General features: G+C 36.2%; 1 protein-coding gene across 5 annotated transcripts in view; it reads left to right on the top strand.

Moving 5' to 3' along the window:
- CBLB (Cbl proto-oncogene B) overlaps nt 1-13,665 on the top strand; it is a 127,988-nt gene that overhangs the window by 63,382 nt on the left and 50,941 nt on the right. For all 5 annotated transcript variants that reach the window (XM_021534897.3, XM_021534896.3, XM_021534895.3 and 2 more), the window contains exons 4-5: nt 2,427-2,573; nt 13,065-13,221. In XM_021534897.3, coding sequence (XP_021390572.2) covers nt 2,427-2,573; nt 13,065-13,221 — 304 coding nt within the window. The remainder of the gene's footprint in view (nt 1-2,426; nt 2,574-13,064; nt 13,222-13,665) is intronic.

Here is a 13,665-nt window from a genome sequence, read left to right as displayed (position 1 = left end):
GAAAAAAGATGTGAGTGAAAAATTGAGGCATGATTTATCATGGCTTTTTGATACCAAAGAAGGACTCGAGATAATGATCTCATAGTGTAAGAATCAAAATTAAAGAGAAAAAAACCCAGATGTCCTGCATATAAATTTCCAGGAATTTATCATCTCTTGCTGTCTGTACATGCTGTGATATATGTTCAAGCACAGACAAGCTTCTAGTTGGTTTTGAGTTTCACCTTTGCCATCACATAAAAAGAAGTTTACACAAATACAAGCAAAAAAATAATTTTACTTTTTTATTTTCCTTACAATTTTGTATAGTGGAACAAAAATGTCCTGATGCACTTAGTGCCTGGTGCTGTTCTAAGAGGGAAGGGAGAAATTTGTGATTAAATGGAGCTATTTTTGGGTGGCGCAAGCTGCCCTTGGTGACTTCATCCCTTAACTCACTGCAGGGCTCAAGCCTCACTCATCCAGCAAGCTCAAATTTGGGTACAAATTTGGGTGAATTGGTACCCAAAAAAGAGCCCCTGAGCACAGCACGTGGATGTGGGATACTGGTTGTTCCAGGCAAGGCTCAAACTCACACCGAGTCGTGTTCCCATCTGTCCCAAGTGCAGAAAGCTGCTTGTTTCATCCTGGGTCCAGGGCAGGCTGAGGAAGCCACATGAAAAAAGCTGCTTCTTGCTCCTCTGCCTTGAGTTCTGAGGAGTGAAAGAATAAAGAACACATGGGTGTAATTAAAATACTAAGGAAATAGGAAGGGGGATAGCAAGGAACTATTGAGCATCCTAATTACAGACATCTGATTTTACTGAAGGAATTAGAGGGCTCTGAATGACTCAGCCCTATAGCCATTCTTCTCTCGAGTGAAGTATTTTCAGTGAATTATATTCACTCACTTTGCTTTCTTTATTTTAAACTACCTATGTTTTCACAACAACTTTATCATCATCTTCTTGGTAGTAAAACCAATAGTAAATCTGCAACACAGCTTCCACAGAAATCTCTATGAACAAAGTTCACAAATGTAGTTGGAATAATTGCAACCCCAGTGCTAAATTGAGGAAATATGTTCAGCTAAAATAAATGTCTATCTTAATACTTCCATGTGTCAAGGAACTTAAGAATAAGTTTGAATTTATTTAAAATTCTCTACTCTCCTGTATGCACTTTGATAGGGTTTTTTTTTGTATTTTTTTTCCCTTTGGTTGTTTTTTTAAGGGAGGGTGACTGGATTTATGTATTTTGTTGGCTTTTTGCCTAAATGTATTCTGAAATAATACATTTTTAAAGTTTTAATTTTAAATTACATGTTTGATAAGCATTTTAGTGCTTAATTTCATTAAATTACTCGAGGCATTTTTAAATAATACCTGAAATGGTTAAAGCTGAACTGGCTTGACATACATGGGTCACTTCTAACACATTAAAATACTCCAGTGGAATTCACAAGAATACAAATCCTTCATCAGAACTGCTCAAGTCTCCTTTATTTTGTATATTAGCTTGGGAAATGGCCCTCTTTTTTCCTGCAAGGAGCATCAAGGAATCTTCAGGCATAAGCTCTTATAAAGTTTCCTTCTTCTTTCTTTTCTCCTCTCCTCACCATTTCCTACAGATTTTTCTGTACAAAAGGATTATTTGCATTTAAGGATTATTTGTTCTTTGCAGTAAACTAGATGGGATTTTTGTGCCAAAAGCTAAGTAATTTTTGATTAGCTGATACAAGCCTGGAAAATGTATAAAAATGAGACAATAGCAAAAAAGCTTGATTTTTGTTTTGTTTTATTTTCAACAAGTTAGATTGTTTATAATATGCTAGTGAAAGCAAGTTTTTACTAGACAGCATTTGAAAGGAGAACAAGAAGTAGATACACTAAGAGAAAGCTGAAAAAGTAAAAATAATAAAACTACCATAGGAAAAAGCAGTAAATCTACTTCTATGCCATGTTTATATTTCTAGAAACCTAGAATGAAACAGGTTTGTTGTCACATACAAAACTATAGTTTTAGGTTTTTGAATGTGGGGTAGTTTTTCTTTGTTCATTTGGGCTTTTTTTAAATGTATAAGCTGTCTAATTAGTATAAATTCTTGCTTCTGCAATGAGTAAACGAAATAGAAGCACAAAAGCGTAATGCACAAGAAAGGTATCTGAATATGCAGTTGAGAACTTGAATTTTTCTGTTGCCAAAAAGTGGTTTTATATTCATGGAGACATGATAAATATGTCCTCAGAAGCCCATGGAAACACAAACTACTGATTTGTATTTCTTTGTGTTTTCAGTTGAAAGCTCAGTGTTTTGTTTTTTTTTTTGTGTCACATAGTGATTGTTATACAAATACATGGGATACGTGAAATACTGAAAGATTGATTACATTTATTAAATTCGAAGGAATTGATGTGATTTTTTTCCCCACCCATTTCTATCTGCAGGAGAAACCTTACAAAGCTGTCTCTCATCTTCAGCCACATGTTAGCAGAAATCAAGGCTATTTTTCCAAATGGACAATTCCAGGGTGACAATTTTCGTATCACCAAAGCTGATGCTGCAGATTTCTGGAGAAAATTCTTTGGAGATAAGTAAGTAACCTTTGTATAATCCTCAATTCTTTCTAAACATAAGCATTAAAAAATGAACTTTTCACAAATCCAAATAAGGGTTGGTGGGTGTTTTGATGATAATTTCTCATCTAGATGTTTAAATTGGCTGAAATTGCTGAGTTCATTGTTAGTGTTTTTTTTTTTTTTTCTAATGCTGTAATTTGCTCAAAGGTTGTTTGGTCAATGGTATTTAAGTTGAGTCTTACTGCAAGAATTTTATTTGTTCCATTGTATGGTGAAATTAGTACATTGTTCTCATAAAGTATATGGCAAATAATGTCTTCTCATATTAAAAATATATATATTCTACAAACAAAAACTCTAAAGTTTGAATTAGGAACTTGATATTAGTTTCATGGACAGTGTGTTTCCTTATCTCACCTTTCTAACTACGACAATATTTGATGGAATGAAGTGTGTGAAATGTAGATATGTGATTTAATCCATACAGGAAATGCAGTAGTGAAAATGTAAAAGTAGGCATATGTGGGTTTTTTGTTGTTTCTGGTGAAAAAAAATCCATTTTGAATACACACATAAGCTAGTAGAAGATGTGCAGCTTGTTCACTTTCTCCTATGGAAGGTTTGTAAGTGCAGAATAAGTGGAATGCCAGGGGCAATATGTTGGTGTATTTTTCATTATAACAGAGCAGTCATTATGGTCATCAGCTCTGGTATCTTGCACAATGTAGGCAGAATAATTTCTGCAAAAATCTGTTCCATCTTCTGAGCATAAACAGCTCTTTAAGTAATTTTTTATTTAGAATACCAGCATAGTAGGTTGGCACTTTTGCAAATCAATTCTGTTCGGTGTGAATTTGCAAGTTTCACTTCCATGGTTTTTTTTGGTTTTTTATTTGTTAGTCTAAACACACTCACTGTCAACTTTCCTCTTTCTGGGTTCACGGTAGTGTTTTCTGGTGATTTCTTTCCCAAGTAAGTAATGTCAGAGTGTGATGAAGTTGCTATATCAGTCCTCTGTTTTGATAGAGAAAAGGAATTTAACCGTGTTCTGTGTTACCCATTTTAATGTGAATATAATTTTCAAAATAACTTCAAAAGTTCAGCTAAAGTTTTCTGAAGGATTAACTTAAGTGACATGTAGGGTTCTTTATCAGACAAGGCTTTTCAAAAACATGTCAGTCAAAAAAAGAAAAACAGGATCTTTGATAAAATGACTAATGATCATGTTTGTTCAGTATTGCTATTTTTTCTTCCTCTCTTTTCCCCCTTTGCATAGGAACTCACAGAATTTAAATTTCCTTGTGGTACTTCTCTTTTCCTGTTGGGTCCTGTCCTTGAATGACCTTTAGCAGATGTCTTGATTGCAAATTGCATTTCTGTCATTAGGATTTACAGCTGCTCTTTGTTTCTATCATTTCATCTGAGCCAATTTTCCTCAGCTCCCCTCTTCTCTTTGCTCTATTTGGGATTCTCTATTTGGGACTTCTACGGGCTGTGGGACTTTCAAGAGATTTTTCCTTCAAGTTTCCTTCCAATGCTCTGCTCCTGCCAGTTTCCACTGGGAGATGACCCAATGGATTGGTGTTTGAGGTGTCAGGCAGTGGGATTCTGTAACTTATTAATCAGTTTTTATCAAGGTTGGAAAGGAGAGTCTTTCAACTGCATCGCTTCATCTGAACAACTCAGCTCTGCCCTTCTCTTTTTCTTGCACACACTTAATCTCTTCTCACTCATCTCCTCCTATTTCTTAAACCTTTCATTATCCCAGAGTTCTTGCCATGCCTTTTCTAGGCTTTGTTTTTTTCCTGCTTATTTAATTTATAGAATGCAACTTCAAATATGAACCTTCAGTACAAACCTTCTGACCTTCTCTGCTCTCCCCTATGTACTTTGATTTTTTTTTTTATTATTATTTGGTTTTTTTTTTCCTTTGGTTGTTTCTTTAAGGGAGGGTGACTGGATATATGGATTTTGTTGGCTTTTTGCCTGAAACATCAATTCATCCAAAATGTCAAAGAATCAAGGCACTTTGGTGACATGCAGTTAAATATATGAATATATGTCTTTGATTTTATTGTGCAGCCTGATTTTTTTTTTTTTTTTTTTTTTTTGAGTTATTTCTGGTCAGGTGCTTTACTTTCAGACCAGGTAAATAAGCATTGTTACTGGTGTTCCCAGCTTTTCTCCAGTAAAGTGAAGCTGGTTTTGATGCCTGTCTTCCAAGCAAGGAGCAGTAGATCTGTGCTTGGCAGCCTTGCCATTACCTCAGGTTTAGTTAACTGTGCTTAAATAACTTTAAAACATGCAGCAGCAAATATGTCAAACAAACAGACAAGGAAAAAAAAGCTTATTTGGCATTATGCTTAATCTCTTTGTTAAACAAAATGCCTGAAGCTTATTAAACATTAATTATTTCCTAATCCTTTTAAGCAGTTATACCTGTAAGTCACATCTTTACCATGGACCTGTTGTGACAAATTAGTTTGCAAATGTGCTGGTATCACTTCCCTAAAAGCAAAGCCTGCAGAAAGGTTTTGCAAATGACTTATAATACATTTCTCTCACCTAAAGGTAGGCCCCTAGGACTTTCTGAAACCCCCAACTCTACTTTGGCATTGCAGGGAGGAGCTGGGTTGTTGTTCCTGCCTGTAGCTCTGTCTGCAGGGCAAGCCTGGACCCCTCACTCATTTCTGAACAGCAGCCCTTACTTTGGGCTACTAGTGCTGCTCAACATTAGAGCATAAATAAAAAGTTATTCGTGCTGGATCTTGGCTTCTGATGGTAAACTACAGTCCAAAAAATATTTCTATTGCAGTTTGAGCTGATTGGAAGGAGGGAATTTGAAGTATTAGATTAATTCCTGATTTTTTTCAACATAGTATTATCATAAAAACCTTCCTGTTTCTAAATGTAATGAATTGGTTGCTTTTTTAATCAAATCAACTTTTTGCACTCATTTCATTCTGAAATAATAATTTTTTTAATTTTTAATTTGAAGTATTTTAAATGGCAATAAGGTCACAATAGTAATTTATATTTTTAAGTTGACTGGCTTTCAGTTATTGAAAATGTGACCTAGACTTCCTTTTACAGAAAGCAGCATGCTACAATTTGCTGAAGACTAAAATCCAATAATACAGTGTTCATGGGTGCAGTTTGTACTTGGAAAAAAAAGAAAAAAGGAACGATTGTTTTTTCCACTGCTCTTTTCCATCCACTTCATTCCAGTGAATGAGGAACTTTTATTTTTTTTGGTTATATTTGTCTGTCTGAACACTTGCTGCAAAATTGTGCAGCTGCAACTACATTTATTTATCCTGTTACTACTAAGTGTCATAGCCTGCAGTCTTTCTTTTGTGTTTAGAGCTAGTCAGGTGTAAATTCTTGTGGCTTCAAACTCATGAGCAAAACAAATATCTGGGCTCTCTGGATCATCTAGCTGCTCTTTGGGGTTCTGTTGAAAACACTGTGTAGAACTGAGTGTACAGTGTGTACACTGAGTGTAGAACTCAGCAAGCAATTGGAATGGCTCCCTGAGAGCAAAGTGCTGAGAAAACCACATATTCTTGGCCTTGGAATGCCTTCTCAGCTTTCACATTGCTGGTACACCCCCAAAAACCTTCTAGACAATGTCAGAAGTTGGAGAAGCTTATCTGGGAGAGAATGCTTTGTGGGAGCAGCAGGTATATCAACAAGGGAAATCACCAATATCAATATATCATAATATATCATAATACATAAGGGAAATCACCAATATCAATTATATCATAATACATATCAACAAGGGAAATCACCAATATCAATATATCATAATTTATCATAATATATATCAGTAAGGGAAATCACCAATATCAATATATCATAATATATCATTATATATATCAATAAGGGAAGTTTTTTCAGTATTGCACACGTAAGAGGAGAACAGGAGACCCTGGGACTTATAGGATGCTTGGAAGGGATCTGGAGACACAGTGTGGGGTTTAGGAGTGTATTTTAGTAAACACCCCCCCCCCAGTGGGTTGTAAATATGCATATAAAACACAATCTGATAGCATCTTCATTACCAACATTTTATTGCTGTATGGTGCTTGATGAGAATCTCCCTTGATTTTGCACATTGCATCTTTTACTGTTTTGGTGGGGTTTATTTTTTTGTCCCTTTTTTGTGTTTTTTGGTTGGTTTGTTTTTTTTGTTTTTTTTAAATTTTTTTCTGAGTAGAAATGTGCAAAATGCCACAGGGAGCAATCCTGAGCTGAGAAGGAGAATAGGCAAGATGACCTAACAGATCTTTCAGCTTCTGAATTTGAAAACAACAGAAGTCATGCAGGGCTTGGTAACTATTGGAATTTGTTAGACAAATTTGTGATTTGTGGCTGTCTTCACATTGCAGGATGAAGCAGAAGCAAAATGTCAGTGTTCGTAGATCTTCACTTTTTCCATAGTTCTGCCATTTATTTATCTTTTAAGCCTTTTATTCTTTATTGTGGAACTTTTAAAATGTTAAAGCATTTTTGTTAATGTTTTCAGGTAAATTGAAAACATTTAGTTGCTAAGGAAATAGGAATTCTTTCACTGTTGGGATCAAAGACATTACTATTTTAATGCTCCTGTACTTTTCTCCAGATGAGGCCTGAAATGTATTTATTTTTTATTGGAATTTATGAAAAAAATGTGGCTATTGATTTCTCTGTAGCAGTGAAATAGTTCATTTCACATTGATATTCTAAACTTTGAGTAGCTGTGGTTCTGCTGTGGTCAGTGCTTTTTGGCTCAGGGCAGAGCAGACACAGCCTCAGTGGTTTGGGTTCACAGGAGAAGCAATAAAACAGGCAGACCACAATGCACAACTTATCCGACAGTTAAATGTTTTCAAGTTCAGGAGACCTCAGATAAGCTAAATTTTAACACCTTGTTAATCCCCTGAATTTATTACTTGATTTTCTGTTCTTGCTGCTGACAGTGCCCAAGAGCCCCATTACTGCCTAAATAGTATAAAAATACAGACTGAAGAGTTGGTCCTGGCCCAAAGAGCTTCAAATCTGAGTATGAACTGAAGTGTAAAGGGAAGCCAAAGACAGAGATGAAAGCAGAAGAGGCAGTGATCCAAACACCATCACCTTCATCACTGTCAAGACAGGTGTTCTAGCATCAGGAACTTTTAACGAGGAGGAGAGCAACAGAAATGGGACTTTTGGGCTGTGATTCCTTCCTCAGCTGATCAGTAGCACAGGCTTATTGATAAAACTTGTTTAAACTTGAGTTAGAGACAAAAGGTATTGATCTCTGGGTGCTCAGGAGACAGGAATCTCCCTAGACTTCTTTCTTACAAATGAAAGATGAAAAAAGTTTGAATAAGACAACAGGTAATGTCAGAGAGGAGAGGAAGTCGGTAGAAAGTTGCAAGACAGGATTAAAAGATGGAAAAAGTCAGTCTTCACAGCTGTTCTGGATAACTAAGAATAAGGTAAAATGGCATGTGTCAAAGATGAAAGAAGAAAGTTCTGATACTTGGCACACGAGATGGTGAGACAGGAGAACACATGGATAGGCAGCAGGGGCAATGTTTTAATATAAAAGGATGTACAAAAGCATGAGCGTGCTTTGGGTTTGTGGTTAGAGATCAGAATTGAAAATACAGAGAAGTGAATCCCTTTGGGGACACTTGGGCAAACAAAAGAGAGAGTTCCTGTATCTCTTAAGGAGCTTGCTGTCTCTCCAGCAATGTCCACTTACTTTGGAAGTGGCTTTTTTTGGTGCTATATTTTCTCCATTTCCTAAGGCTAATTTTCTTTCTTTTACCTTCTCTGTTCTCTGTTTTACCTTCTCTGTTCTCTGTTTTTCTCTCTTTTACCTTCTCTGTTATATTCATCTGTATTTGTTGGGAGTGATGTCACTATTTAGCAATTGTACAGGCATGGCATGGCAGAATTCATTTTTTCCCTTAGGACTGAACTTCTCAAGCCTCCTGTGTGTCAAATATTTGCTTTGCAGTTCAGAAACAGTGGAAACGTGTGGCCTCTCACTCAAAACTGGAGCAGCAGTCCTAAGAAAGTGCTCTTTTCAGTGGTGATAAGTCAAAATCCACAAAAATCAGAATCGCTGCAGACTTACAAAGAATGTAATTTCTATCTGGGTCAGTGTTCGCTTGAATATTTTTGAGATTGCTCTGGAAACAGTAATGGCCTTTTCATGGTGTGTTTTTTGGCAACATTTGAGAGAGTCATTTGCAGACAAAAATGTTCACTGTAAGTGTAAGTTACACAGGTACATGTTTACCTCCCTAGACATTCTTGTGGTCTGCTCTGGTTCAGATGGAAGCAGTGTCACTTGACATTTCAAGATAGCTGCATCTCTGCATTTTTACACAACTGTGTGCTCAGGAAATACATACTTCATATATTCCAGGTTTATTTTCATGCCTTTTGATTTTTAATAGTGTAGCAACATTTGGGGAGTTTAAGAAAAATATGATGTACACATGATCAGGGCAAGAGGGAAGAGAGGTCCTAAATTCCTCTGCTAAATTGCTTGAAAATCACATGCTACACACTAATCTTTTTCCTTTAAGCACATGGAAGTTGTGTGGGTGGTGTTTAAAACATTGTATTTGAGGTTATAGAGTCATACTTCGCTTTGATGTGTGCCAACAATAGTAAATAGATACCACCCTATATAACAGTATTTTTAAAATCTTATGTTTCAGTTAGAACACTTTAGAATTTTTCAAATACACTCACTAGACTTACTATTGCAGAAGAAAGGGAGAGAAGTAGTGTCATTTAGAGAGGCCTGTGGAGAAATGGCTTATTTTAGTGTTTTTGAAAGGAGAAATGGCTTAGTTTAGGGTTTTTGACAGGACTCTTTAAGAGAACAATCCCAGGGTAAATACCAAAATCCAGATAGTTTTGGTGGTTTTAGAGATGCACAGAAAGCCTCTTAGGGAAATATTTTTCAGGATCATTTATTTTATTTTGTTTTCTTTCCTTGAATTGGCATGGGCTTGCTTCTACTCTAATGATGAGGAAAAGTGGTACAAGAACATGTGTATAAATCATTTCCTAAAGGATTGGCAGGTAGAGATTAGGATTTCCTTGTAAAAAGTCCTTCTATTCTTTTACTGCTGTACATCACGTACACTGTGGCTTTCTTCATATTTTTGTTTCCTTCTAACATTATCTCTCTGAAGATATTTGAACTGATAGAGGGTTGCAATAAATTAATGTGGAGCACAGTAACAATATGTACGTGTAATATAGTCAGAATTTTTTTCCCCCCAAATTGTATTATAAAAAGAGAAATTGTTACCAAAGCTCTGGGTATATCTGTTTGTAATGTGTGCTTCTGCAGTAGTGCTGTACAATTTGGGCATCAAACCTTTGAGGGAAGTACAGTCACTGTTTAGTGCCATCCTCTCCTGTGAGATACTCCCCAGAACATTGTCTCAGCTGGAGTCACTCGTGGGCACTTCTTCTGCAAGGGATAGCTTATGTAAGTACAATTAAATACCTGAAATACTGAGAGCTGCACTTCCTCAGCCGAATTCTGTAGACAGCTGATGTTGCCAGGACATCAAATCACATCTTCCTGATGAGCTGAGGCAGAGCAGACTGACTCATCTCCTAGACAAGTCTCCACAGGTTCAGCCTAATAGCATGAGGCATGTGCAGAATATCTGCCAGCCTCTAGTGCAAGGTGTCTTTAGGACATAATGCAACAAATACTACAAAGATCCCTGACAATATTTATAGGAGATGCCTTCTGTGGTTCAGGAGCTGAATGAGGCAGGCAGTGGCTTCATTGCAAACAGGATTTTATTTTTGAACTTTCTGTAAGGACAGGTATCTTATATATGTAAACATATTTAAATAACAATCTATTAACTAGGACAGTCCTCATTTCACCCTTGGTCCTTTTCTCTTTCCCCTTCCACTGCCCCTGCCACCAACCAAAACCTGAATTCAAATAACTCTTTAGGCTGGAGGCAGGAACAGGTGCCTTCAAAGGCTGTGTATCCCCTAAAACACAAGAAAGCTACAGCAGTGAACTATTAATTCAAACAGAAACTCAACTTGCCAGCCATCTCTGAAAGCTTCTTTCCTGCTTGTGGCCCCTCCCAGATCTCTGCCAGACAAAAGGTCACTGGGATTCAGTGATGCAGGAGGAGACATTGCAGAAGCCTTCACCTTGTGAAAACTCAATAACACCTGCACTTAGTGGGTGTGTGCTGCCTGCAAGGTCTCAGAGTTCAGCATAGGTGTGGGTAAACTGGAGAGAGACACTAGGGGAGAAATAATCCCTGGCTGGTGCTGCTTCAAAGTATTTAGGAATGATAACTCTATAAAATAGCTGCTGAAAAATAGGAGTTAACAAGTTTCAACAACCAATTCACACCTTTATTTAAAGAAAGCAGAAGATAAAAGACCTATCCCACAAAGCTGCAGAGAAAACAAACTCGCTGAATTTAGTGTATTTTAAATTTGGGCTACCATTACTCCAAGCACTTGTTCTTGGAGAAATCCCAAGAAATAACTTTAGATGTTATTTCATTAGCTAATCACTCATTTTCCAGCATCTGGTTTCTGTCTCAGCCAAAGTACTAGCCAACAGAGCCCTAAAAACATAGTCCTGAAGAATTTCCTTTTCTGTGTTGCTGGTGGAGTGTGCAGGGTGTTAGTGAATAGATAGCAAAAATCCTACTTATTAATTGCATCTAGGAAGCTGCTTGTGCAGGACACGAAAAACCAGTTGTTAACGTGTACTATGGCTGTGATCATATCTGATAAATGCTCTATTTTTTTTTTTTTGTTGTTGTTGTAGGGTGATGTTAAAAAAACTCAAAGCAATGAAATTAATACCTCCCCTGCAAGTAAAACCCCAACAAATAGCAAGCAAACAAAAAACCCACAGTCAACCCTGAAACTTTTCTAACCCCATTTCAGCATGATCCTTAATCCTGTAACCATTTAGGGTGGTTTATAAAGAGAATCAGAAAACATTTTGGAGCCAAGGTTCCAAGAGATAAATAAGCAGTAGGTGCTTGAACTAAGACAACTTTAACACCACAAAAACACTGACTTTTCTATTTATTTTTTCTGGTCTGAATTTAATGCAATGTTTTATTCTGTCTTTACCCTGATGAAAATTTGATGTGCATTCTTTCATAAATGCCATCTGATGTGGTGTTTCTCTTCAGCTCTTTGTGGTTTCCTGTTTTTCACATGCAGATGAAAGTATCTGCTGAGATCTATTAAACTTCCCATTTTGTCATCTATGACTTTCTCAATACAAGCCTGCATGTAACAAGTGGATTTATTTGCACTTAGAAATGTAAATATCTTATGCAATAGAAACACAGGAGTGTGTCTTTAGTGTTGTACTTCAAATTACTGCTTGTTTTAATTTAGGATAACTGCATAGTATCTGTTACACAGGACCAACTTAATACAGTTGGTTTTTCCCAGTCATACTAAGTAATTTACATTTTTGCATGAGAAAATACTTAGAAAAACTAAGGCAGTTTGAACTAATAAAAATTGCAGGAAACATTACTGAATTTGTGAGGCCTGTGTCTTTTGCTGATTTAGCACTTATTAACAAAATTTTACTGTGAATGTGTGAGATCTTGTCCTAAATAATTATGCATCGGTTATATTTTGGTTAATTAAAATGTTTTTAAAATATCATATAATCTGATCTCAATATGTGGCAGAACATTTTTAGGAGATGTTAAGGCTTGGTAAAATTTTGATTTGACCTTAATGACACAAGAAGAATTGCTGTTATTGAGAGTGATAAGATGGAGCATATTGAAGTGATCAACCTCATGCCAGTTTCTAAATATAAGTACTCAGTAAAATAAGTAACCTGCATTATCTTCAACTGTGCAAATAGAAACTGAATCTGACAGAACATGGCTTTGTGCGTTAGGAAGGGTAATTCTAATTTCCTGTCTATTAAAGTTAATGTATCTGTCATGGCTTATGACAGGGCTTGGACCACTCTTGGTAGTATCTGGTTGATTGCTGTCATGTTACTTGACCACTGTTCATGAGCTTTAGCTATAGCAAAAATCACAAAATTGTAGATTTTAAATTGTTGCTTCTCACAGGGAGGCTGTGAAGAAAAGGGTTCTTCTACAAGCACAGAGCTGGTCCTTTACATTATCTCTGAAAGGATGTGAGATTGTTTGCAACACCTGCTTGGTGTAGGGAATTTTGGTTTCTGTGCTGTTCTTTTTGTTGTACTCCTAATTAGGGAAGCTTGAATATTTATCCCTGTGAAGAAAATGACACTTCATCTGTGTTTAAAGGAAGGTAAGCCATTCTTGTATTTGCTTAGGCTGCTTTTAGAAAACTTAATTTGTAGGTGTTTATTTCCTCTGTAGAGAAACCAAATTAATGTTACAGTTCACTCCTTTGAAAGTTCAGTTTTGATGTCTAAATGAGGTATCAAGTCTTAAGTATGTTATTTCATTGGATTTATTCTTTCTACCTATTTAACAGAACTATAGTGCCATGGAAAGTGTTCAGGCAGTGCCTTCATGAAGTTCATCAGATTAGCTCTGGTTTGGAAGCAATGGCTCTTAAATCTACTATTGACTTGACCTGCAATGACTACATTTCAATTTTTGAATTTGATATCTTCACTAGACTATTTCAGGTAAGATTTGAAAATTATAGATATTTATGAGAATTTGAGAAGCTTAGTGCCCTGAGGCAAGGAAGCAGATTTAAAAAAAAAATACTGAAAGAACTAAAACATTGTGATTTACCAATAATTTGTGCATTTCTTTTAGTCCTTCAGAGGTGTTTCAGGCAGCAACACCCACATCTGAAAAACTGAAAGCATCCAGCAACACCTGCTTCATTTCTGTGTGCATCTAGTGTTACTAAAATAGCTGTTGCTGCTTACTTTTCACTATTTTTAAATACATTCCTAGAAATGTAGACCTCTGATAATCAAAGTTTAAGTTGTGTTTTCTGTTGTGCATTTGTATCTACATATATGAGATGTTTCTACAAACTCATAAGGACAGTTAGATATTACTTTCTTTTAGGCTAAATGTAGGCCTCTTTTCTTTATCAACATGTTTTTTGCCATTAA

The sequence above is a fragment of the Lonchura striata genome, chromosome 1 (assembly GCF_050655825.1).
Source record: "Lonchura striata isolate lonStrDom1 chromosome 1, ASM5065582v1, whole genome shotgun sequence".
In the NCBI taxonomy this organism is placed as follows: domain Eukaryota; kingdom Metazoa; phylum Chordata; class Aves; order Passeriformes; family Estrildidae; genus Lonchura; species Lonchura striata.
Note: the sequence above shows the minus strand (reverse complement) of the source record. Positions and strands in the feature narration are given on the sequence as shown.